The 27,680-nt window shown below is 34.3% G+C and overlaps 2 protein-coding genes across 7 annotated transcripts; both read right to left on the reverse strand.

Annotated features, from left to right (window-relative positions):
• Positions 1 to 1,140: 1,140 nt before the first annotated feature.
• LOC108742741 (innexin inx7-like) lies at positions 1,141 to 26,469 on the reverse strand. Of its 6 annotated transcripts, XM_018478047.1 has the most exons (5): positions 26,287 to 26,469; positions 25,992 to 26,171; positions 8,756 to 9,006; positions 7,888 to 8,080; positions 3,166 to 3,528 (listed from the first exon to the last, which is right to left on the reverse strand). In XM_018478047.1, the coding sequence occupies exons 3-5, from the start codon at positions 8,990 to 8,992 to the stop codon at positions 3,320 to 3,322; spliced, it is 639 nt and encodes a 212-aa protein (XP_018333549.1). In that variant the 5' UTR covers positions 8,993 to 9,006; positions 25,992 to 26,171; positions 26,287 to 26,469; the 3' UTR covers positions 3,166 to 3,319. The 6 variants fall into 6 exon arrangements, with proteins under 6 accessions (XP_018333547.1, XP_018333546.1, XP_018333549.1 ...); XM_018478045.2 differs by lacking the exons at positions 7,888 to 8,080; positions 8,756 to 9,006; positions 25,992 to 26,171; positions 26,287 to 26,469 and adding exons at positions 9,224 to 9,452; positions 9,512 to 9,617; positions 9,671 to 9,881 and having other exon boundaries at positions 1,141 to 3,528; XM_018478046.1 differs by lacking the exon at positions 25,992 to 26,171.
• LOC108742740 lies at positions 14,019 to 15,502 on the reverse strand. Its single transcript, XM_018478043.2, has one exon. It carries the CDS (start codon positions 15,402 to 15,404, stop codon positions 14,040 to 14,042), a length of 1,365 nt encoding a protein of 454 aa, XP_018333545.1. The 5' UTR covers positions 15,405 to 15,502; the 3' UTR covers positions 14,019 to 14,039.
• Positions 26,470 to 27,680: the final 1,211 nt, after the last annotated feature.

Here is a 27,680-nt window from a genome sequence, read left to right on the forward strand (position 1 = left end):
AATTCTGTTTTATTCAGTACCTATTTGAAATTAACGTAGAGTTGTAAAATTAACAACCAAATGTTTACAATACCAATTGAACTACCTCTACAAGGGAGTGTTACTTTTCAGTTCCAACGGACACTTTATGATAAATAAATAATTTTAAATATATAACAGGTGAATTAGTAGAAGAATATACTTACCGGTTATTAAGCGTTAACAACAAGAGAACAAGGCGCGTCTTTCACAATAACAAAATATGAATGTACATAATCGGGTCATTATTTGTATTACTTGTTTTTATTATTTTCCTAGTGAAACAACTTATTATTACTATTAAAACAATTTCTTTATTTGAACAACATTTTAACACTTAATACATTGTAAAGCGTTTTATAACACAGACAAATTACAATTATAATAATTGTTAGTTCTTATACATAACGGCATATTTTGCAATTAATTTTAAAATATTCGTGTTAGTTACTGCGATATCTTTCTGCACTTACCTAGTTAACATACAGAATAACTTAATTATAGGTATGACTAGAACTAATAACAGGAATAAATAAGGATGTGATTTCAATAGCAAAGTGTTCCCTTTTTATAGCCATTTGATTGAGTCTAGGTAGTTATAGTTACAGATAAAATAAAACAAAAGTAATTAGTAACGTTACCTATTATATAATCGTTATTTATTTCAAAAATCACAGTGTTTCAATTAACCTGAAGTGCATGACAAAATGTAATAAATAATTGTCTTAATCTTTTAAAAGTTCTTGAAGTGAAACTACTATATAAGTAGGCGGATGGTATTACAACTTTTTCTGTCACGAAAAAGCGTTACGGCCGCGTGGAGAGGGTAACGGCTGTAATAGATGGATATAATGCGCAGCCGCGCGGAGAGCGGGAGTCCGCTAGAGTCCCGGCGGCGTGTGCTGTGCTCAGCTGTTGTTTTCTTACATCTGCTCTCCACGTGGCTGGGCATCATAACCTCTATCTGCGGTCTGCGTAAAACCGAAATCATAACTTGCAGTAAACCTGTGAAAACAAAAATGTGTGCTGGGACACATAGTAGAAGTGAAACTTCAACGGACAAATGGAAAAACGAATGGCAACGGACAAGTGGAAAAACGAACCGCAACAAAATTTTTACTTCAAGTTTTACGGGCAGATTGTCAATGTACTTGACCAATTTGAAAACCTGCCCGTAAAACTTCAAGTAAAGATTTTGTCTGGTTCTCAAATCGGAAAAGTACATTAATAACCTGCTCGTAAAACTTAAAGTAAAAATTTTGTTGCGATTCGTTTTTCCACTTGTCCGTTGAAGTTTCACTTCTACTGTGTGTTACAGCGCACATTTCGTTTTCTTATTAATTTTAATAAGAATCTTGTTTCGATAAGAAAAACATGTGGAACACCTTCGTTGTAAGGCTTCACATATACGACGCGGCTACCCGCAATGCGATCAGCCGTTAAGTTGACCGCAGGTAACGACAATCATATTTGCAATAAACACGTTTTGTTACGGCAGCCTACAAAGGGCTTTCTGCGCTTGTAGTAGTGCGTCCTTTCCGACAGTTACCCGGACAGTTGCTATAAATTAATAATGTGTTATTGTGGGCAATATGGGTTTGTTTTTTTTGTTGTTTAATAACGGTTGGTGACCGCTGGTGGTTGGGATTGTGGCTAGCCGCAATGCTATTACGCGTTGTTTCAAGCGCATACTGTGGTCAACTTGATGCTTCATCACATTGCGCATAATCTCCCGGTGCTCCGAAAATGATATAATGATATGGCCTTGTGGATTACAAGGGCAAGCTAAAGAATTGGATGTATGTAATAAAAGTTGTAAATATAATGCCAGGGTGGGTTAATGGATACTATTACATTACAAAAACAGTAACAGCTTTCCTAGAAAGTAGTAGCCACTGTTTCATAGTAATTATGAAAGCCATGTAAACAGAGTAATGTTAATTATTAAAAATTATCTAACAGTATACGCTGCCAACTTAAATTATTGCGGTTTTTTCAGTTTTATTGTGCAGTTTATAAATGTATCCTAATTACATATATAATTGGTGATTTTGTTGCGGATTTCCTGCATGCATGTACATTTTTACGGAAATTAAACAAACAATTTATAACCATTCATACGTTTAACAACATGAAATAAACTTGAGGTTATATGACTTGATAACCAGTATTAAAAAGTCATTAAAAGTTAGTGTGAATTTAAGGGTTCGTGGTTATCGTAAACGTACTAATTATGGTCAATTGGTTTTCTAATGAACATTTACAATCAACTAAAAGTACAATATAAATATCATTAAGTGAAGCACTTTAAGAATATGACTTACGTACTAGTAGTATTTAAAATAGAATTACTCTGGTTTTATTACCTAGTTTTTTTTTATGAAAATGGTTTTGAAGTAGAGATATAATTACATTTGTAGCATATTTTAGTAGGTAGGTACTTATAAACAATAATTATTTCTCTTTCTTTTTTACTTTACTATTCTATTTCGAAATACGTTTACAAATAGTGAGGTTAGATTTCCTCCTCTTCTTGCCACCTTTTGAACATGGTTATTAGGAAAGTAGGCATTCCAAATAGACATAAAGGTAACTATGAAATGACGTGATATTGGTGGTACTGTCGGTGTCAGATTGAGCGCTTTCACGTTTATGTAGGAGTATTAAACGCTAACCTCAAAATTTTAACAATTGGATAGAAGATGATTTAGCTGCATCACTAACTGTTTATTTCAATAAGACTAAAACGGATAATTTAAAAAACTAACGTTAACAAACACCACAATAACAGGCGAATAACAGCGGTGTGGTATATAATTACAACTTATCAAGTTACGCAAAGCTTTTCGATTATTTTACTCGTGGTTGGGTTAAACCTTATTACCAACTTTACGTTACTTCAATGTCATTTTAAAAGGTACATCAGACAACTACAAACATTTCAAAAAATTCCCCAATTACTCAAACCTTTCTGAAAATAATTAGAAAGTCCTAGCAGCAATTCATGATTATAATAAAGCTCATTAGTAGAGATGATTGTGCTATCAATCGTATATATGATAATGACCGATGAGGTCATTCCTTCTTTATCATTGTTTCATTCTCGCCATATTTCCTCGTCAGTGGATTTCTCTTATCCAATTCTTCAGCGAGTCCGATGAGCAGTTCCCGGAACACTATTCCATCCATGTTCTTCGACACGTAGTATAGGAAAAGCCAATCGGTGTAACTGCAGTGTTTGGTCACGGTGACCACGTCCCATGGGTTAAGCCGACCCGGACAAGACATGGAGAATACCGTTTCATTGAACTGATGACTGCGTGCATGTAGACAATACGTGACTAAACGCCAGGCCGTTCCCAAAATGGACGCGATCAGCAAGAATAAAAACCAGAACCAGAGGAACGTGTAGATCTTGTCGTTTATTATATTTAAAGCCATAATGCACATGGCATCGTGGGACTGAATTGATCCTGAGGGACCGTACTTGTGGAAAGTGCATTTGGCCACCTGTAGCGGTGAAAAGGATAATGATTTTCGAAGTAACTGAATAAAGTTTCGATTTTTTAAGCTGTCAATTTATGTTTATCTCAATTTAGCACAATACAGTATTATTTTTTTGCATCTGTAATTGTACTTCTTTTATGGGAACCTGTATATTAAAATATTTTAAATGCACCACAAAATGGACCTTGGAAAGTCATATATTTCAAAAATGGAAAATGAACCCCTACTTTGTTTATATATAGATAAGATACAACAGACGAAGTACAAAAATAAAAGCAAATTCAAATTTTGGGTTATGTGGACAATTTAACAAATTGTTTGAGATTTATCGGAAACATGAGATAACAATGTAAAGTGTAAAGATTCAAGGATCGACTTGCGTGGATCTATGCAGTAGGTAAGTAGTATCAAAGGGATAAACTGTAGAAAATTAATAAAAATTAGGGATGCCCCTTAATTATGTGTGTTTTTCTTTTAAATTTGATTTTTCCTGTCCCCTAGTGAATTTTTTTTGGACACATCCCCATTTAATTTCACGAAATTAATGGATGTCTCCTTAGGATAATGTATTTACCTATATATTTTAAAAAGTACTTTTCTATTTTACAAAGTAAGTACATTGTAACTAGTAACATGGTGCATTATAGAAATTTCGGAAAATTTTTGAAGAAAAATTTCATAAAAAAGCCAATTAAAATGGTCTAAATTGGTAAAACAAAAACTACACAGTCATAATTGTTGTACATGCCTTAATTCACGTGTTGAAGTTTGTGAGATAAATTGGAACTTTTATTATAAGAATTCTACAATTACCTATGTTCCTTGGTGATAAGAATAGACTTATGGCTTTATATGTATATGACTGTGCTTTTTTAAATTTATTTTCTACAATATAATCCTAACCTACGAAAATAGTATTAATAACTAAATCGTAAGTGGTGCACCTGTTTAATCACAAATTTAAAACAATTATTCACAAAATTACTTCCATTCTTTTTAATTATAATATTATCAGTAAGTAATTTGAAGAAAGTGAATTTTAACACATTTTTCTAACTAGTACCCGATAGATGATACCAGTCAGATATTATGAACCATTGTAACATAAGAAATTAAAATTTATGATATTTCGGAATAATAAATATACGAGTAATATTTCTCAATAGGTGGTAGTCATTTTTTATAGAAAAATAATAATTACAGTCCACAGACACGAATCAATTAACATGTTTCCTTGATATGCATTTATTTCGTTTAATTTTCTACATAAGGCAATAAATAAAACTTGTTAGTCGAAACAAGATAAAGAAGCCCACACATTGAAACCGTTATCGTTAAGTTCTATTGTTCTCTGTTTTACGTAGTTGATTTTAACGTTTTGAATTTAAGTACGTATATCAACTCGCTATACGTCGACTATTGTCACAGAGCTAGGTACTACGTACACCTACATATGTAGGTTAGTACCAAATCTACCTACACATGTCCGTGCAAATTTTATTGCTATTTTGAAAGTGTTTTTGTAGACGAAAATTTAACACCTTATCTATCACGAACTTTGTGTATTCTTGGACTATGGAGGTTATTCACTTGTTAAACACAAATGAATTTAAATTTAGACTAATATCAATTAGTAGTAATGATGACTATTTAGATTCAATTAATCAGGATTATCTTTTGTTTACTAAAGTATTTATGTATAGGTTTGTAGAAATTCTTTTCTCACATTTTATACCTCAAATGTAATGATTTATTTATTAGGCGTCAAATTCCCTAAAATTAGATGCCTAGCTACTTTCTTACCAATTAATTAGATGCCTAGCTACTTTCTTACCAATTAATTAGATTTTGGAAATAAACAAGAGATGGATAGAAATGTGCTTAAAAATAAATAAATAATTAAAAACAAGCTAAATTGGGAGGTAAAAGCAATCTATTAAAATCAACACCTACCCATCGTCTTTAATGCATGTAGGTAAGTATATTGGTCGTATTGTTATAGATTTCTAAATTAGTGTTGACATTGAAGGTAAAACGTAGATGTTGGTTGTGATATTAAATTGTTTATTGATTACTATAGAATGAACTAACAGTAAAATAATTAAAACAGCCTGAAATAATGAAAAAAGTGTGTTACTAACCAATGAAAGTAATACTCATGTCCATAACCTAAATTTGGCTCTAAAATAAAATAATTTGTGTATTTTGAATACGATCAACTGCATCGGGTCATAAAATGTCATAAATGTATAATAGGGTCAATCTAAGATACGTTTCGACATGCAAGGCATCATCCTCAATCAAAGCCTACATCTATTATCATCAGTGTCAGAGTTTTTACAACGAAACTAAAGTATTTAATATGAAATATTATACTGAAAATTAAATTTCTGAATTTTTTACCCACTACACGCTACCTCAAATTAATGAGGGAAAAATTGTTGCTGTTGTCACACCCCCGCCGGGAATCGAACCCGGGACCTTTGGCTTTACGCACCAATGTTCTGACCACTAAACTACGAGAGGTGACAACAACAACCACGACCAACCGACCTACAAGGTTAACGATCCGTCGAACTAATGTAACTATATACTGAATATACTATGATTAAACATACATATAATTTAGATATCTTTTAGAAGTGAGTTAGTTTAATATGAAATATTATTCTGAAAATTCATTTCTGAATTTTTTACCCACTACACGCTACCTCAAATTAATGAGGGAAAAATTGTTGCTGTTGTCACACCCCCGTCGGGAATCGAACCCGGGACCTTTGGCTTTACGCACCAATGTTCTGACCACTAAACTACGAGAGGTGACAACAACAACCACGACCAACCGACCTACAAGGTTAACGATCCGTCGAACTAATGTAACTATATACTGAATATACTATGATTAAACATACATATAATTTAGATATCTTTTAGAAGTGAGTTAGTTTAATATGAAATATTATTCTGAAAATTCATTTCTGAATTTTTTACCCACTACACGCTACCTCAAATTAATGAGGGAAAAATTGTTGCTGTTGTCACACCCCCGTCGGGAATCGAACCCGGGACCTTTGGCTTTACGCACCAATGTTCTGACCACTAAACTACGAGAGGTGACAACAACNATTGCTTTTGTTTTATAGTTAGTTTTCACATTCACTGTCATCATGGGAATCTCTATCACTGTCACCAACATCAACAATTAGTTCTTCTGTTTGTATGTCTATTACTTGCTCACTGATCCCTATTTTTAAATATTTAATCTACGCCCCTGATAACAATACTGAAGAAAGAGGGCTGCAATAGTTGTACCTAAAACTGCCTACTTTTGCCACCGCGCATCCACGCCATTTTAAAATTTCCGCCAGCTTCTAGCGTCAGGCCTATAATTGCTTGTAACTTATGCTAGAGCCGGGGCAAACATTAACTTCGTAGGAGCCGCTAGCTGAGGTTAGTTTGGGTCGTTACTACTCTTCAATGAGTACGAGAGGGTAAGCAGTAATAACCCATAGACATATATTAATGGACGTGCCTTAGCCGTATGTCGTAATAATTTCTTGACCCGAAAAGTAAGGGAGATGGCGTATGGTTTCAGACTAGTGCTATCTCTTTCATAACACGCTTACACACTTTCGTGAGAGAGACAGATATTGTCAGAAACTTCGTTCCACCTCTTTCTTTTGTTGTACCACAATTCTGACCGCTAAGGCATGTCCATTAGTAAACGTCGATGTAATAACCCATATTACTTTTTTTCTTCTCCCTTCCACTCCCATATCAAGCCTCTTCATCCCGTAGACGAGCGAAGCCTCTCTCGCAACTTAAATGATACGAAAATTTTCTAATGATCGTCCCGCAGCTCAGGGGTAGTATGCCGGACTACATTCGCAATATTATTGGGTTCGGTTACGGACGAGGGGACTCACCTACGAAATGGAAGGGACAAGAAAAGGAAAGAATCATCTCACTTGCGCTCGCAGGAGCAATGAGGAGCTCCTTGAGTATACCTGAGGAGCACTCGGGAGTCAAAAGAGCAGAGTTTGCCCGGCTCTGACTTATGCTAACTATTGTTTAGTGCAATTACCATATGGACCACATAGTGTTTCCAAAATTGTTCAGTTTGTCCTGTCAGTCATACCTTTTATATTAAAAGTTATTGTTTGCATGCTATGAATAACTACAGACAGTTATTACATAAAAATCTCAAAATATCGCTAGTCCTTTTAAGATGACGCAATAACCAAGTTCTACTGTACCTTTATCGAAGCTACTAGAAACACGGTCTGTTGTATATTTTCAAAAAATGGAGATGTAAAGGTACAAATAGTTCCAAACAAGAACAATTAAAAAAAAAAGATTTACCTTCATAATGCTTCCATATTAGATGTGGTAAATGAAACATAATAGCCTGAATAAACAATACAAATGGAACCCATTGATAGTAAGAATGCCTTATAATGGGTTCAGGTGAATTATAGCCTAGAGGGCCGAAAGCACCAACACCTGGATGGGCGATTGCTTCTAAGTCGACTAAACTAGAATTTAGGTACTTGACCTCAAATAAAAAAGAAATCAATTTCTTATCGTTTTTTGGAATGGGATATTTCATTTCGATGCCGTGGTTTCTTCCAGGCTGTTTTGCCGTGGTCCATGTAGTTTTGATGTTCCAGATCTTTCGCTAACGGCATCTTCAAAACCCAGCAACCAGGGCCGTAGCGATGAGCTCGGGGCCCCGGTGCAGTATTCCGCAAGGGGCCCTTCTTAAAATTGATGATCAAACATATGGAATATTGTGACAAGAATTGATATAGAAAAAAGTAAAATAACAAATTATGATGTTCATTTCGTAGTTTGACTCAGCTCATCTCTAACAGCATAGTTTTTTTTAGAAGTCATTTTTTTAAAACAGAAAACTGCTAAGGGGCCCCTCGACTGCGGGGGCCCCGGTGCGCCGCACCGCTTGACCCGGCCTCGCTACGGCCCTGCCAGCAACCATCATATCACTACTGAAAATGCCGTCAGTGAAGAACGGCAAAACGTCTGGAACATCAAAACTCCATGGATCACGGCAAAATAACCCGGAAGAAAACACCGCATCAATGCACACCAGCCGTGAAAGCCTAAAGACTGCATATGTTCTATTTTGTTACTTTTTGCAGTGAGCATTATGGGAATTTTTTGGATTACGTTGGATTTAATTAATGATTAATAATTAATACTCTTCACTTACTACAGTGTAGGTTGCTGTGAAAAAACAGAAGGTGTTTATGACATGCGGTGGGACTCCGTTGTCACTAATGCATCGTATATGTTCTCCAATGTATTGACGGGATGTTACCAAAATTGTGGCCACCAACAAGAGGAGTGTCGTTATTCTATAGTGCAATTTAAACACATAATTGTCTATGTAAATTGACTGTGGGAATAGTTTGAAATTGGCCTTGATCGTTGCGAAGGTGTGTATCATTGTGCCGGCAGAATCTGGAAAAATATTCACTTGAGATTCAGGCTTTCACGGGAATTTTCTAATGTTGATTTTCGTTTAATCTTTTATCACATTTTAGCGTGTAGCGTGTTGTGGGTAAAAAAATTCAGAAATTGAATTTTCAGTATAATATTTCATATTAAACTACCTCACTTCTAAAAAATGTGTAAATTGTATGTATGTTTAAAGTATTTAAGTTTGAACTTCTCTTACCTTTGGAAATACAACATCTAAAACATCCACGCTAGGTTCTAGACCTTTGTAGAATATTTCGTGACCTATCTTTAAAAATTGACCACCTAGAAACTGGTTGGTGAAGTAAATTTGCAAAATAATGTTAGCCAAATTCAAAACTTCGCAAAAAGTTAACCACATGGACCATGACCTGTTACAATATAATCTTTTCATGAAATTCTCGTAAACTTGTTGCATTTGTTGTTGTCTGTGAACGGAGAGAAAGTTGTAAATAGCATTGTTCAATGTGCTTTAAAAACTGTTTACCTCATCTCTTTAGAAGGAATAAATTTTCCGTCTACAGACATGGATTTATCACTAACTGAAAATGCAGCATATCTGAAACTATCTACTAATCTCCTCATACGTCCACCTTCAAAAGAAAATGTTTTTTCCAATGTTACCATAAAATAATTATAAGATTACCATTCAACCCAAAAGACATTCAAATGTAAAATACAGCAGAACTTAGTTATAACAACATCGGATATAGCGACAACTCTGATGTAACGTCAGTTTTCAACAGTCCTGCAAGATTATACGTTATTTAAATCACAGTATCCGATACAACGTCACATTTTTAATACTACAAATCCTTCAAACGGTAGCATTATTGCCAAATAGTATAGTACAGGTCGGACGAAGGAAGCTGGCGAGCGGTCGCGCAGGTACTTGCCCATTTATGACCTATTTGGGTAAGTCACTTGGAACCGATACACAAATAAGCTTTCAGTAGGCGTAAANATTTTTATTCTTCATCGAAATCACGATCCAATTTAACTAGTTGCATAAAATTAATTTGGCGTGCAACGTACAACGTCTGTACAGGTATACGATACGTATATACTTTGTTATGTATACTTGAAAATGAAGTTTCGAAAAGGAAAACACTTCAATCGACTTCAAATTTTTACCATATATTCTGTTATGAATTAGCTGACGATATCAGAAACAATATTTAGCAATTCGAACCGGAAAGGGTAAGAAAATATGCATAAGTGGGTTGTGGGGTATTAAAAGGAAGGTTGGCTGAGAAGCACAATGTTGGTGGTCGTTCCAGCCGGAACTCTCCCGTTCAAAACAGAAACCTTCTGTCTCAGTGAATAACCTAATACGTTTTCGTAAATCTACTATTAGGGTTCCGAACTATTGTTTGTCTGCTATTTCAGTGACTAATCATCGCAGCTTTCCATTGACAGAATCTTGAAATTTGATTCGAAGGAGGGCTTCACAGTAAACAAAGGGTCGTTGATTTATCATTTCTAAACGAAATTATTGTGTGAAACTTTAACTTTAGTATTGTGTAATACGTATCATGGTATTATTCCGGCCGCATTCGAATTACATATCCCAACGTTAAAATTTTTACCTGTAGTCGAGGAAATAAAGCATAGAACCTTCAAATTTTGTGCCGTAAGTCGGAACGAAATGCAGTTTTCTGAATTTATGGATTCATGAGACCGTCTACAAACTTGAACATAAGAGATCAATTCATCTTCGCTGCATATAAAAAATTGCAACTCGGTCAATAATGAATAGTAATAAATAAATTTTGTTACTAGAAGGGTTTGAAGGTCGGCGACGGCCTCCCAGGTACTTGAAGCCCAGGACGATCGTCTCAAGGAGTTATGTTTTAAATTAATTAAAAATTAATCTTTAAAAATTTGCAACTTGATCAACCCTTATAAGTTCGTATTCCTGTAGATAAAAGGAAAAACATGAACACGACAACACTCATTTCGTTTGGGCTACCATTTTCTATCGTAATCTTCTAAGGAATTAAACAAGAACCTTTTTCGGTTATCACATTTAGCTATTTCTTTTTCTTTTGTTTTTCACCTCTGGCGATAACACCTCATCAGTGTTGGACAAGTTCATCCTTACCTCCTTCACAGTCCTTTTCTCCTCCAACCAATGACTTAGGTATCTATGGACTTACCTAATTTTCAATATGCAAAAAGGTATACCCAGTTAATGTACGAGTATTAAAGGTGCTTCTGTTTGATTGCTTAAGATCATAAGGTTACGGTAGGAATAGGCAACTCGGACAAAGTGAGTGTTGTGGTCGTGTGTTATGCCTTTCTTTTTGTTTACAGGAATACGGACCTGAATGTGATTTATCGAAATGGAAGGTTTTTCCATCATCATTGTGGTCCTCTTAGCCTAAGCATTCATTTGGTATTCCATACCCTACTTAAGCATATTTTTTTAGTTACCTCTGTCACCTTCCCTGTATCATTGTGTAGTCCACAACAAAGAATGTAATAATAAGTTCAACTCAATGCACATGTTTTTCAAATCTCAGTTTGTAAATTCTTTTTCTCTCCGATTTAAATTATCAAAAGAACCTTTAGGTATACTCATCTAATTCATGATAACAGACTACGTATACGTTAAAAAATATTTAGAATGCCAGAAGTCCATAGTCTTTCAAATCGCAAAACCACTTTTTTTACTATTACTAGTAGGAAGAATAGAAGAAATTTTCTGTCAACGTCTACACTTATGTAAACTAATAATGAACAATAAGTTCTTGGTCAGTAATTTATGGAAACCATCAGAGGTAGATTGCGTTTCGGAACTTTGTAGTTCTCATTAGATTTGATGCTAATATTTATGTATTAAAGTATAAAAAGCTTAACCGCGAATCTTTGATTGTTGTGCTATCAACGCAACACTGATAATTCCTGCATTGAAAGTTAACGAAACATGTGTCTGTTTTAAAAAAACAATTGTGCTGTGTAAAAGTGGATCTCTTCGATATTATTTTAGTTACTTACAAAATCTCATTTACTATTATGTTCTTCTACTCCTTAAGGTTGTTACTACCGCGCAAACGAAACATTGATGACTGACACAACACAACAATTGATGAAGAATAACATCTGCTGTTTGTGATCAGCCGTTACCGATTGATCAGCCGCGGCCTTTGACAAAAAGAAAAGAATCAAGCTAAGTTCACGAATAACACCCTCACACATTGGTGTGCGGAGCCTTTGAACGTTGGTATAACATTGCTTATGTTCAATTAATTACTGTCAATTACACATCAAAGCGCGAGTTTTGATTTTTTTAGTATAATTCATGTGATATGTAGTAATGTTAGAAGTTATCGATTAGTTAACCTCGAAATCGCACATTTATTCCATCTCTCTCTGTAACGTCATGCGCCATGTCGAGGATTCGCGCCCTGAAGCTTAGTTAGCGTAGGCGTTACTTTGTAACAGTCTATTGAATTTGTGATAATTAAAGAAAGAGAAATTATTCCAGTTGCATCTCGCTTAAAGGAGTATTTTGACCAGTCGAATTGCATCCCTAAGTAAATAGGTTAGGTTATCTTAAGTTAGGTTAGGTTAGCTTATTTATTTTTAAAGAATAGTAGAGGGTTACATATTAACGCCGCTGCAAAATTTGCCCAAATGCGAAGTAATAAATTACAACTTCTTTCACAGGTGGGATGCAATTCGAAAGGTACTCCTTTTTCGGCCAGTAGTCGAGGAAATAAAGTACAAAAATAGGTCAAATCTTTGAATTTTTGTGCTTCGATATACGGTTTTCTGCATTCGATTCGAGAGACCTTGTACAAACTTTATGAACATCAGAGGTCAATTCATCTTTAAAAATGTATCGGTGCATAAGAAAACTGCAGTCTTATAAGTGTTATAAACAAAAAATTGCAACTCGGTCAACAATGGTAGAAATAAATCCAATATTGTTACTCGGGGGTTTTGAGGGCCGCTGAATACAAATATGTAGTCGGTGACGACCACCGAGGTAGCTGGGGTCCAGGGCGACCGTCATAGCTACATGACGTTTGCAGGGGTTATGTTTTAGAATTAATTAATACTCAATTGAGATTAGTTACTGGGAGGTTTTGAGGGTCGCTGAACACGAATATGTAGTTGCCTATGCCATACAATGAAAGTTTAAATGAAAATTGTTTAGAGAAAATTTTGTAAANAACCAATGAGGTCGACAACAGTGGCGGTCCTTTAGGCGCTTTGAGTTCCATAGTGTCTTGGTTTCTACCCCAAGACAGAACAACTACGGAAACAACGACAAAAAACGCCTGAATCAAGCATTATTTTACAAACAAATATTACATATTTCTGTAAAATTAACTGTTAATTAACTAATTTATGCGTTATAATAAATCGTAAGTTCTTTAAAAATTAATTTTGTTTTAATTTCATCACGTTTTCTAGAGTTAATGCATCGTAACAATATTAAGGCCAATTTTTGGGGCACAAATTTAATCAAATCATCAAAGGTGTCATTTTATTTTCATTTGGGAGGAGACCAATGATTTTACTCAATACATCATCGATGTTTTTAATTTTTCATTTATGAGAAAATTCGTTTTCTCCGTGTTTTCAAGTATAAAGCAATAAACTTAAATTGTCTGCGTAATGTGATATCACTAGAATCCTCTTTTCAAAATGGTCTAATGGCTAGCGTGCAAGTTTACCACGTCAGGTTGCCCGAGTTCTAATCCTGCAACGTGCACAGTCCTTTTTTAGTTTTTTCTTGTTGTATGGTTTGTATAGTGGAACTCGGTCGCTCATATAAAATAAATCAGGCAAATCGTATAATTTATTGTACCTACTTATACTGTAAGCAATATCATTCAACCCGGTATCCTGTAAGTACTTAAAATACAAAAAAAGAGTTTATTAACAGAAGAAAGTTATTTTGAAATCACATAAAGAAAATGATCATTTTTATTGAATTTACAAAAGAAAGAATTTTAGCATTATAATTTAATGTTTTCGACATAATTATAAGTGTAATATTATTACAAAAGTACGTCAGACCTTCTTCTATATAAAGTTCTTTTAAATTTAATGATATCTTTTATCGAATCAGGCAATTTTAATCCATTCAGAAGTGTATTATAATAACATGGTTTCTTTAAGAACGCGTTCTCATAAATAAAATATCGGACCCGATTCCTACACAATTCTAACAACGATGGCACTTCATCCATGTTATTAAAACAGTCAATAATTTCGTTATGTAATGCAACTAATTCGTCAGTACGATCAGAATTATCATTACAATAATTTGTCACCACGTTTCTGATAAAATATTCGTCTCTTAAGGTTTTCCTTATTGTACAAAAATTGACGATTTTTAAAATACCCTTAAGATAAACCCGAATTTCGAAAAAATTACCGAAGCAATCCCGTGTTATTAAACATTTCAAGTGTTCGTCAACGTCTGCTCCAAAATATAAGGCAAACAACCCCGGAAGGCTCGAATAGCCCCACAATGGTACCGAAGAAGGTTGCACGTCCATGTACACGAAAGCTTCAAACTCTTCGTCATGCCCAAACTCATTATAAAATTTTAATACGTCTTCCAGCTGCACTGGCAACCCGAGCGATAAGAATAAACAAATAATTTCTACTCGTACACTCCTTTCGATAGTTCTTAGATCGAAAGCTTGTAACAATGAGAAAACGTTATTATGAAAATTGTCGACCACAAGTTCGCTGGCAACTTCGCATTCAAGTATGTCATATAAACAGTCTGTCCATTCGTCGTCCGTGTAAGTACACATGGCCAAATATTCGACCAAAAATTCGTCCTCAGGATCCAACAAAATCCTTTTGTTAATTACTGGCCAAACCCTTTTAAATATACTTTTATTTCCGCGCATCAATATGTCATGCATAAGCTTGTAATCATCAGGATCAATTTCGACACTTCTATCTAGTAGTGCCTCGGCTAAGGTGTGATTACAGGCCATGGCCAGTGCAAAGGTCGTTTCTCCGTTAAAACTTACGTTACTGAAATCGACCTCGTAATCCAAAAGTTCGTAGGCGATTTCGAGCGATTTTGCACCTAAAGCTTTCATGAAAGCTGTACTGACGTACTTGAAACATTTGGCCGTTACATCCGCCCTATAGTACAGTAACATCCGAACGTATTCGATGTTATTTGCTCGCACAGCTTCATGTAAAGGTGTTAATCCGTCATCGTCAACAGCGTCCACGTTTGCACCCCGTTTGATGAAAATCTCAGCAAATTTGATGTAGCTGATGTGACTGCAAACGTGAAGATATGTCCTGTTTCTATTGTTACGGGTATTGACATCAAAATCTGTCCTGATCAGTCTTTCTACAATTTCTACGTCTGCGACGCGATCAAGTGCCATGAACAAACATGTTTCATTGTCGTTGTTGACCTTGCAAGGATTAATATCAGGCAACTGAAGAAGGATTTCTAGAAGCTCGAAACTTTAGAGAAGAAATATCAACACTATCTTATTTTTATAGTATTATCTTTAGCAAAAACTTAATCAATATCAATCAATAGGACTTAAGGTACTTCGGAGACTGTCGCCGACTGTATATTCGTGTTCAGCGACCCTCAAAACCCCCGAATAATAATTTAAAACATAACTCCTAGAGACGATGTGTATGACGATCGCCCTGGGCTCCAAGTAGCTCGGAGGCCGTCGTCGATCCTCAAATCCCTCGGGTAATAAAATGGGACTTATTCATTATTAACCGAGTTGCAATTTTTTTTAACTATTGCATTTTTCATATGCATCGATGCATTTTTGAACATTAATTGATTTCTTATGTTCTTAAAGTTTCTAAACGGTATTACGAATTGAATGCAGAAATCACATCTCAATCCGACTTACGGCAAAAATTCGAAGGTTATAAACTTGGGATATGCAATTCAATGTGACCAGAACAACACCGCAATACCAAGCACTCCCTCGAATCAAATTTCAAGATTCTATTAGTCAATGGAAAGCTGTGATAATTAGTCACTAAAACAGAAGATAAACAACAACGGGATCCTATGATAATTCAGAACCTTAATAGAAGATTTACAAAAACATTTTAGCTAGCATGCATCTATATCAGTAGTGACGAGTTGAGAACCGAACATAGGGATATTCTGTTGCATGTATCAAAGAGCGGCATCATCATTTGAAAATATTCGTACAAATATATTCAGCTATCATTTCATACAAATGAAAAAGTAATGTAGGTAAGTCCGTAAATACAATTTGAGGCCTTTGAGAGCGTTACGTTTTGTTCAAAAGAAGTTAAGAATTTCTTAATATAAAATACCTTAAAATAATCTTGAACGTCTTAAGGTCAATCGTTGGTGTGAATTTATAAGTTAAATAGAAAACCTTCACCCCTTAGCTGGTTTTGATTTGGAATTGTTTTTCACTTTTCTTTGAACTTTCATTAACGATTACGTAAAACATATCGGCAAATAGTGCTTGTGTGGTCATAAAATACACATGATGTTATTACAACGTATAACAGTCATTATTCATAAGTTTATGAAACAACCTACAAATAGAATGCATTATTAGCTTTACGGAGAGAGTCATTGTTCTTAATAATTGCACTGTAACAGGTTTTTCAATTGTAGATAAACATAAGTGCCTAATTTTCTTGTATCGTTTATATTTATTGTCATATTTCTAATTTTAACTCAAGGATGAGACAACACGATAATTTCGCACAATAGTTATTTTAATTATTCAAATTCTAAAAAATTGATACTCTCATCACGTCTATTGTCTTGGGCAGTTTTAGGAAGAACAATAGCATACAAAACTTATTACTTATTTTATCAGTCATATAGAATGATAGCTGTTAAATATTATGTAAAAGCGGTGTTTCTAGATTTTGATTTTATGACACTAAATAAATTCACATTCTAATATTCTATTCTAATATTTTTTTTTGGGAATACTCTTTCTGATTAAAGAAGAGTGAAGCAACCGAAAGTAATTTCCGATGAATTTTTTGACACAAAATTGAAATCTTGTTTAATGTCTTAATTGCCCTCTAGCACATCAAAACTAACATTTATATTGTATACTTCAATACTTCGTTTCGATAAAGAGAATGGCGAAATTTTAGTGTACCAGGGCAATTATGGTTTTGAGTTCACTAAGAGGAATGGACAACTCTAACTTGTTAGGTTATAGTTCAACTGCGAGTGTGCCTGTATTAGTGCAAGTTTTCCTGTGTTTTCCTTACATGTATGTAGTGTAGGAAAATTCTTGGGCAGTACTATTCCACAAGTACTCTTTCACTTTTCTATGCCTTGTCTGTCTGTCCTAGGCCACCACTACCTTTCCTTTCTCATTATTTCTAAAGGAAACTGAGGATAGCCCTAGAAAAGCCCTATATACTACCTTGCATCACAATGCAGGGATATCGCCATACCGTACAGTCTATTTTAATTAACGTGGTGGTTCACTCAGTCAGCGCATGGTGGCTGAAACTACCGCTATCAGTTTCCCAAGACCTTCTAAAACCTTTTGGTACATGTCTAATCCCTACTAGGCTTTTTCCAATCTCAGAAAGACTTCTCATCTGAGATCCCAGGCATCCCATAGTGCCAGTACTCTCTCACAGGTCGGATGTTCCAGGGACGAATACCCCACCAAGTACGATTGCTTACACTTCGGCACCAGTTAGTCATTTCGGATAGATGGAATCGCCACCTTCCTTTGGTTTTTGACACTCATGTTGGCCATGCTACTCTGGCCCTCATTAATAAGTGTAACGAGCAAAGCCACTTTCGCGAATCTCTACCACACATCTTTTAGGGTAAGCCCTTTTCCTACAGTAGGATTAACTGATGTGAATCAAACACAATAAAAGTTGGAAATTATTATCCTCTTTATTATACTAAACCTGCCACAGTAGTGGTCTCTTTATTGAGAGTAGTCTTTTTTCCAAAAATACGCGGATTGAAAAGAAAAAAAATAGAAGAAATGGTTAGGGATACACGGCTTGACATGATTTTCAACCTGTTTGACTCGCCTGTACTCGAAATTAGTTCATGTTCAAGTCAAGTACCTGTTTGGAAAATCAAGTAGTTCTTGAAGGTTTTGAACCGATTCGAAATGAATGTTTCGCCAGTGCTTATATTTAATTGCATTATTATTTCTTTTTCGGCAACTATTAAGGTAGTTACACATATATAAGAAGTATACGAATAACAATAATTATAAACATGTTTATCTGAGATGAAATCTGATGAATTCACCCTTTGGAATCGTGGAAAACTTATAAACAAATTTAAATTATGGGCAAAACATACAAAGTATTCATTATTACGGTCCATATCAGGAATAAAACTGCAGTTCTTTAGTAAAGGTAAAATTGCTGGATGTTCTGTTAGTCGTGATTTCTTGAATATAGTTACGTTGTAAATAGGGTTGGCAGGTCTCCAAACTTAATAGCCGAGCAGATCAGCCAGTTTGACCCTACATTATTGAGGATTCTGTGTCTCAATATTAATAGGTACGACAAAAAATTTTTATGTGAAATCAAGCTTTTTTTATCATTACTGTTAAATTCTAATGAAATAGAAATAAAATCCAATGCCAAATTAGTCTAAGTACTTTATTATTAATCAGTCAAATAAAATCATCAGTCAAAAATTGCGAAATATAAAAAGCCTAACAACAGCCGGACAAGCCGGACACCGTTTATTTTGGCCGGACAAGCAATCAAAAAGCCTAACCATGTCCGGCTTTATCCGGGCCCCTGGCAACGTTAGTCGTAAAGATGTAATTCCTTGAAAAATAGTTTTGCTATTGAACTGCGGTGAAATAAAGCTTCCAATCGTCCTTAGCAATATATTATGGGTGGAATTTTCATATTACTTTAACCATGAAATTAAAACTTGGAATCCCAATCAATCATCTAACCTATGCAGTGGAAGTATACGTATTTCTGTATCATTACATCTTAAGCCTTGCAAGGGCAAACAAGTAAATATATATATTTAGTGTTTACGAAAAGATTTTGGTTTTTATAACATAGAAGTTATGTGGATTCCAACGGCTTTGATTACTTCCCAGCAATAAAAGACTTTTCAGGTGAGGAAGGCTTTGAAACAATACCATTGAAGAAATTATCTCACTCATAAAGGTTTGAGTGTCACTTTCAATCAGTATTTTCCAAATCATTATCATTTTATTACGAATAATCTTTTTAAAGAATATTATACCAAACCGTGCTATTATTGAATAAAAGCAGGGGTTTCAGGAAAAGAAGTAGAGATTAAAAAGCGCCCCACCTATCAAAAAGTCTAACAAATTCTGATCTAGAACATTAAAATCTCCAGATATCATATATAATATTAAAACTATATAAAGCAAATCCGAAACGACTCTCGTCATTCTAAAGTTGAAATTCATCTTGAGAATAAGCCAACTTTTTTGACGCAACATGCATAACTACATGTTATCTGCTGGCGAATGTTCACTTGAAAATTGTAATTATCTATAAACTGTATCTGTTTAAAGCAAAACTGCTGCTAACAACTTAATAGATAATTTTTTATTCCAATGATAATGAACATCGCGTTTTTTTATCACATTTGTTGAATTGCTGTGATTGCGACTAAAATTTTGATTTAAAATGTGCAGACCCCTTATCACATTCGAGAATTGTAGACTTTATTTTCGTTCGATTAACTTAACTTTTGTAGAATTTTTTTTTAATCCAGGCCACGACGTCGTCTTTTTCAAATAATTAACACTCCCCCGAAATTTCGTGATGAGTGGCATCATTTTAACGTAATTAACATAGAACTATTTTATTTGTAAAAATTGAGCATTTGACACAGTAATAAACGCTACTTTTTTTACGTATTTTATCCATATATAGACCAAATATATTGTATGTCTCATATTTCCGCGCTATATTTCAAAAAAAAAAAATTAATGGTTGCTCATCGGTAAAAAGGTTATCCTGAAATTGACACGTTTATGGCGTAGATCTGAAAAAACTGTCCATCATGAAAATTATAGGCTACTTAGTATGGCTATTTGATTGCGGTAAATATTTGTTTGCAAATTGCCCGAAAATCACTTGGCCATTTCCACGTTTTCGCAGATAAAATAATTGTAAATTACGTCAAAACGAAACCACTGACGATGTTGTAGATCTCAGTCCAGACCTAACTATAACTACCGCAGACGCGAACGCAGGGCAGGGTTTTAGGGGTTCTAACCCTCCTGAAATGTATGAGGAATCTGCATATTTTTTACATTTAACGTTTTCATAATTACATGTAAGTTCTTAAATAGTTTGTTGATGGAATGAATCTAAATTGTTATATACTACAACTATTACGAGAACAAGTGCTATGTAGAATTTATACTAGCGTGACCAATTCGTCGAACTTAAAATTGAAAATAAAGAATAAAGAAATGGCCTTTTCAGCTGTGTTTTAGTCCGGAGGCAATAAAATTAGTCTTTTCAGCGCATGCGCTGAAGTTTATGGGCATGCGCAGAAATCAGTTGTTCAATGACAATGTCTTTCTAACCTCTAAATCATTTACTCTTATTTCGCCAACTATCAATTTAATAATAAGCTTTCCGCACAAACATGACAAAAAATAGTATACGTACCTCGGGAAGAATCAGGGTTGCTCAGACTGCATGTTTGCCACCCTCGCCTTCGATTCGGGTGGCAATTTACATGCAGTCTGAAATAATGTACTATTTCGGTGATTACATTTGTTAGGTCTTTTTCAAGCTGAGCCCAGAAAGCCGAAGGGACTAGGATTTTAGATTTCAGTTTTTGACCTGACTACACCGGCATTATGTGGCGCAAAATAAAATATTTGCAAACGTTATTTATTTATTTTTTTTTAATGAAATATTCTAAATTTATATTTGCTAAGTTCAATATTTTTTCCAATTTTGCATTCACCCCTCACTAATATCTGGTAGCTATAAAAACTGTAAGTACTAAATGTATGAGAAGTTTTTTATAATAAAATTTAAAAATCAAAGTTGGATGTGTCATGGAACTCTAAAAAAGGAACTTTTTAATATTTTTCATGACCCCCGCGAAAATATTTTCTGCCTCCGCCCCTGTTCTACCGGTTATTTAATTAGTCCTATTGATAAATATTTATAAAATGTTTCCTTTAATAGTTCTTCCTATTTACCGGTAATTAATTATTAACTAGTAAAGTTTATTAAGCTATTCATAACAGAAACATACATAGGTATAAGAAAAAACATGTTAAATTAAAAAGTTTTTCCATTCTTTTGCCAATTGATTGAAAAATTTGGTACATATTTATATTAGTGGTCGATTTACCTTTATCCAAATTTCAGTATTCGCTGAAATGGTGTAACTTAGCGAAGCGAGGCGGTCTAACCAACTAATTGTCCGCTTTGCAGCATAAACAACAAAAACTCAAACGAAGGTATGATACACTCACACAAAATACCTTGTTCACTCGTTCACTTCCGTCATAAAATTAGATTCGATATCGATAGATATCGTTTCATGAAGAAGGTGGGTACACACGGCTCAACGAGCACTTGCAGTAACGCCTGCTGATGGTAATAGAGATATCATGTTAAAAAGGTAATGTAACTTTTAGTAATAAAGCGGTTATGACATGCAAACTGTCGCCCATGTCTATTGTATCATATGCAATAAAATTAATAAAAGCGAATTAATATATTTACGCAATGCGAACATACCTATTTCCAGGTTATAACTTTACAAAAAGCATCTCCAACATTCTGACAAAGAGTAATTTGTAATCATTTGTCATCGATTTTCTTGTGATAATTGGTTTTGTCAACTAATGACTACCTACTATACTATGTATTATTTACAGGAAAACTAATCGAAATATTAATCTCTGGTTAGTTAGGTGGTTTGATGATAGCCAACCTTGATATTTGCGAATGATAAATAACAATTGCGTAACATTTGCGTAAAAATTAAATTTAAAGACGTAGGTTTTGCATTTTGTGTAGGTTTATAGATATGTATGTATTAGCCAATAAAACAAGTTTTTCAAGTCACTTTGTAAATTCCACTATTTTCTAAAACGTCTAATTCGAAAATGTGGAGTTTACAAAATACTTTCGAACATTTGCGATACCTGTTACATTGGTCAAAGCGGTAGCACCATCAATGTCAGCATAAAAGAACATTTATAAAATATTGATGAAAATAACACAAAGAAGGCTGGACAGCATTTTCCGCTCTACCCATCGGTATAGTCTAGATGGACTGCCTAACCCATAATCATTAAATAGTAGCTGAGGTGAAAATGAATTTTATCTTATTTTATTTTTACATTTTACTAAAAAGTTTATACGTATTGATTTCATGTTTTTGTCGAATAAATCAATAACCTATTAAAACTCTGAAACTGAAAATAAGAGAAAAAATTACCTTTTCAACTATATAAAGCAACTAGGATTTCTAATTTTTCTGACACCAGACTATTCCTGGTAATAAAGTGTGTGAAAAACGAAAAAAGTTATTTTACAAACATTACAAACGAAGATATGACATGTAGCCAAAACTAGAAATATTTAAATTTTGTGTATCTCTTATTGTTACCAAGTTATCCAGATACAAACTTTGAAATTTGCCCACCCTATACATCAATGAATTCTCTACCCTTTTACAGATTAATTATTTGTAGGTAATCAGGTAGCCCCTTATACGAGATGTTTAGAAACTATCGCGAATTTTGTGCTCTTTCAAAAATCATTTATTTATTCGTGAATATCTATTTTGTTCCCATCTAAGTAATCCCCACCAGATATTATACAATTGTACCAACGTTTTTTCCAATCCTCGAAGCACTTCAAAAAATCATTTTTTGTGATATTGTTCAGCTCCTCCTTCAATGCCATCTTTATCTCCTCAACCGTACCGTAGCGTCGTCTTTTCATGGGCCTCTTCAGTTTCCGGAACAAGAAAAAGACGCAGGGGGACCAGATCTGGGGAATACGGTGGCTGCGGCATTATTAGTGTGTAGTTTTTGGCTGAAAATTCGCGCACAAGCAATGATGTGTGAGCAGGGGTGTTATCATCGTGCAAAAGCCGATTTTTGTTCTTCCACAAATCCGGACGTTTCTGGTTGATTGCTTCACACAAATTGCGCATAACGTGCAGGTAACTCATGATGCACCACGCCCCTGCAATCGAAGAAAACTGTAAACAAAACCTTCACATTCGACCTAACTTGGCGGGCTTTTTCCGGTCTTGGTTCGTGCGGCAGCTTCCATTGGGATGATTGAGCTTTGATTTCCACGTTATAACCATAAACCCATAATTCGTCACCAGTTGTGACCCTCTGGAGCAAATTTGGGTCGTCGCGAACAGAGTCCAACAGCTCCTTAGCAATGTTAATGCGATGCTGTTTTTGATCAAAATTGAGCAATTTTAGTATGAATACAGCGGCGACCCGTCTCATGCCCAAATCATTAGTAAAAATCGAATGGCAGGAGCCAATCGATATGTCTAGGTCTTTCATCAATGTTTTCGTCTGTTGTTGACGTACTCGGGCATCCGGCACGCTTTTCGTCGTTCACATCTTCTCGGCCCTCTAAGAACCTGTACAACCAGTAAACGTTGCTTCGGTCCAAGGTAACTTCATCATATGCAACAGTGTGTATGTATCCGCGCATTTAATTTTGTTTTTCACAGAAAATTTGATACAGATTCTTTGATCCATTTTTTGGAACAGGCAAAAATCGAAGCGGAGCCAAAATACGCGTGCAAGCAAAACAGCTCTCAAAAATTAACTGAAGAGGCATGAGTACCAACATAACCCCACAAAAGCATCGAAAATCAAAATGCGCGAATCTTTTTGAACAGACCTGGTACATGTACTTATAATAAAATCTGGTTATAACGATGACAAAGAGACGGACGAAACTCGGTCGCCATTTCTGAGGAATTTCTAGAAAATATTAAATTTTATAGATTGCGACATGCTGCCACTGATTTGATATTAGGTAAACGTTTATGTAAATGTGTTTACGAAGATGATGATATTTCTTCTTTTCTTGGATGAGCAATCGCGAATCGCGAATAGATTTTATAAAACAGAAACACTATTATTACATTTTATCCAGTATAACCCCCATCGTTTTTACTATTAAATTAACATATTATTGACCTTCGCGATGTTATTTAATAACCGAACAGACGATTATTTAATGTTCCTATTACATTAGCTTTTGTTCAATGACATTTCGTTTGCCTGTTACCTTCGTGGCATTTCAAAAAATACGCGGTTTCTTCAGAGGTAGATGCCGACTTGTTTTGTTGCTAATGCCACTTATTTATAATAATCTGCTGCAACCATAACAAGCGAATCATTACGCTAATTCACTATTTGCCGGTATAAAAAGGAATTATTGTTCGGCCAGTGAACAGGAAAGTAGGTTAATTATATCTAGCAAATTATTGGCTCATTACGTCTAGGAATTTCTATTCATCTCGTACAATTTGGACAATACAAACAACATTGATAATAAATGAAGTTATTAAATGTGATGTTTCAAACAAATTACCGAACTTTTAAAAATGGTCGTAGAATATTATTTACATAAATATCGTAATAAAAAATTCAGTTAAGCAACAACATGATCCAAAGAAAAAGGGATAAAAAAANGAGCCCTTACAAAGGCTAAACCCACCCGAACAGTTATGTAATAAAAACTTTTTAACAAAAAAATTAAACCACCGAAAAAACTGAGAAGCAAAAAATAATAAACCTTTATTTTATTAACCTTGATAACTAAGTTCTTCAACTAATGTAAGCATACCTAAGCAATTTTGAGTAGGGGCTAAACAATCAGAAAACAAAGATCACTAAATTACCTTAAATTTAAAGAAATAGCCATTGCATTGTCAATTTGATTTGGTTATTCTTTTGCGTGGTCATACATAAAAAAAAAATATACGCGTCGGCGTTGACTTAGGAACCTCCTCCTTTTTTTCGTCGGTTAAAGACACTCATAGCCGAAGCGGACGAGCGCCACAGGTTGCGATCGATACGGCTTCTTTCATAACAGTGACAACAAACGAATTTTCGAGAAGCTTTCCAGAAAAATCAAAAAGGTTGGACAATATCAGTATAAATATGTGACCGGCATCCGACGGAAAACGGTCAATTTTTTAACCTGTCATTACAGGTGACAAAGTAGTGGGAAAGTTCATACGATCATATAAATAAGTATTTTTTTATGTAAAATAAATTGTTTTTATAATGGATGTGTTCAAATAAACAGATTACACTGGAAACATTCCGTTGAAATGTTGTTTATTTCAATGTTGAAATTATTAATTGAATCAAATTTCGTTGGTGTTCAAAATTCAAAATGTGAAAAATGACTCTATTGTTGATTTACAGATAATTGTCAGACAACTGTGATACTAGTCGACCTTAGATGTAAGCAATGATAGAAATTCGAGGTATAATTTTTTGTTTTATTACTTTTGTCAAAATGTTGTGATTGAAAAATGGAAACTTATTATTGTATTTTTAAATTTTGTAGCTTGAAAATAACTGAAATAGACAGTCGAAGCCAATTCGAAAATGTTATCATAGTATCGCACTATTTTGGAGTAACGATAACTGTAAATACCTTTGATTAGAAATATTAAGTAAATTCTAATTTTTTGTACACCTTTTCTTTTAATTATGCATTTGCACTTCATAAATGGGTACAGAATAAATCTTAAAGTTACAAATTAACCGACCAATAAAGTTTACCTACGAATTAACCGCCACCGTTTCTTTAAACCGAATTAACCGCCACCGTTTCTTTAAACCTTTCTACCCAGCTATTCTATAAGTATATTATTATAATTTTTTTTAATTTACCTCATTAAACATTGGTTCACTTGTTATTAAAACTTTGTACGTAAAACATTGCTCGCAGTCTTATTAGATACTTACTGTTGTGTTTGGCAAACGGCCAATAACTGGATTATGTTAGGTTAAGTAATTTCCGACAATACTTCTTATCTTTTATCGTTATTTACCGGAAGAATCCCATTTTAATTATCCAACAAAAAGTAAAACATATTTGAAATACAAAACCTAGTCACTCCAGAGAAAATATCAAAAATGAGGCACCTAAAAGAGTGACGTTACAAGATTTCAACAATGAAATGTAGCATATCGTATTCGCCGTTTTTTGAAATCTAACAAAGTAATTTCATTTGTTTTAAAAGAACTGCGGAGCACTTACCTGTATGCACTCACAAAAAGTAAATTAACATCACTTCGTCGTGTAGAAAATTCTGAATTATTAGCGTTATCTAGACATCTAGAGCATATGTGCATGTAATTATTAGTGTAGATACAGATACGCATGTGTATATAATAAATTAGTCACTGTACATCACCATAGCCATCGCGAACATTATCAAGACGCCCGTTGTTCGAATAAAGAGACAATTAAGTAATAGTGGGACAATAAAAATTGGTACACATGCGCCCTAACTTGTTTGCCGAAGAATTAGCGAACGTTTTTTCAGGTATCGCTGAACAAATTCTGTGGAAATTTCAGAAAAACTATTTATTACATTTATTCTCATAAAATTTGAACAAATTGTACGATGCTTTGCGAGGAAATCAATGCAAAAGGCAATTGGTAAGCGAATTTTATAAATCACTAGCTTTTTCCCGCGGCTTCGATCGCAGAAATTATAATTGTTTCTCCATAAAACCTTTTAACTGCCAATTCACCCGTACAACGTGTTAATTTTGTGTAATGTAGCCATCTTAGATTTCAAATACAAACGTAGCAACAACATTTCATCCTTAAGGGTTAATTTTTAAAAATTGCCAAAACACGTATTTGCTTAATTTCAGTAATGAGCAATCTTCGAATAAATCCGAGTAAAAATAAAATATACTCCATGGAATCGTTGTAACCTCTTTTCATTTGATTAATAATATCAAACAGCATATATACGAAGTTTCAAGTAAATTTAACCACAAATAATGTATGTCCCAAACAAAAATTGCAACATCTTTTTACCCCTCTCCCNCAACCTCTTTTCATTTGATTAATAATATCAAACAGCATATATACGAAGTTTCAAGTAAATTTAACCACAAATAATGTATGTCCCAAACAAAAATTGCAACACCTTTCCCTTTTTTAAATTGTCGGGATAGATCTTTCAGAAATTAAATGAGAGACCATTAAAACGAGCATCCTTCGAGTAAATCCGACTATAAATGAAATATACCCCATGAAAACGGTACAATCACTTTTCATTTGAATAATAAAAGTTTCAGATAAATTTAACCACAAATAATGTATGTCCCAAACAAAAATTGCAACACCTTTTTACCCCTCCCCCCCTTTGGAGGTTGACTTTTTTAAAATGTCGAGATAGGTCTTTCAGAAATTAAATGAAAGACCATTAAGACCAAGTTTCAAGTAAATCTGACCACAAATAATATGTTCCATTTAAACATTGCAACTCCTCTTCACCACTCATCCCCCCCAACAGAGATTGAACTTTTTAACAAGTTGCAAGTAAATTGGACCAAAAACAAACATGCAATCTTTGCATACCCCTTTCAGCTTCCCAAAGAGGTAGAATTTTGTAAAATGTTGAAATAGGTATG

The sequence above is a fragment of the Agrilus planipennis genome, unplaced genomic scaffold, assembly GCF_000699045.2.
Source record: "Agrilus planipennis isolate EAB-ADULT unplaced genomic scaffold, Apla_2.0 scaffold363, whole genome shotgun sequence".
NCBI classification, from domain to species: Eukaryota; Metazoa; Arthropoda; class Insecta; order Coleoptera; family Buprestidae; genus Agrilus; species Agrilus planipennis.

Coding starts and splice junctions, on each gene's coding strand:
- LOC108742741 (XM_018478044.2), bottom strand. CDS start 9,651: ATGGTAACATTGGAAAAAACATTTTCTTTTGAAGGTGGACGTATGAGG. Junction 9,453..9,511: donor ATTCCTTCTAAAGAGATGAG/GTAAACAGTTTT, acceptor CTCCGTTCACAG/ACAACAACAAATGCAACAAG. Junction 3,529..9,223: donor TAGATGTTGTATTTCCAAAG/GTAAGAGAAGTT, acceptor TCACCGCTACAG/GTGGCCAAATGCACTTTCCA.
- LOC108742740 (XM_018478043.2), bottom strand. CDS start 15,404: ATGGCACTTGATCGCGTCGCAGACGTAGAAATTGTAGAAAGACTGATC.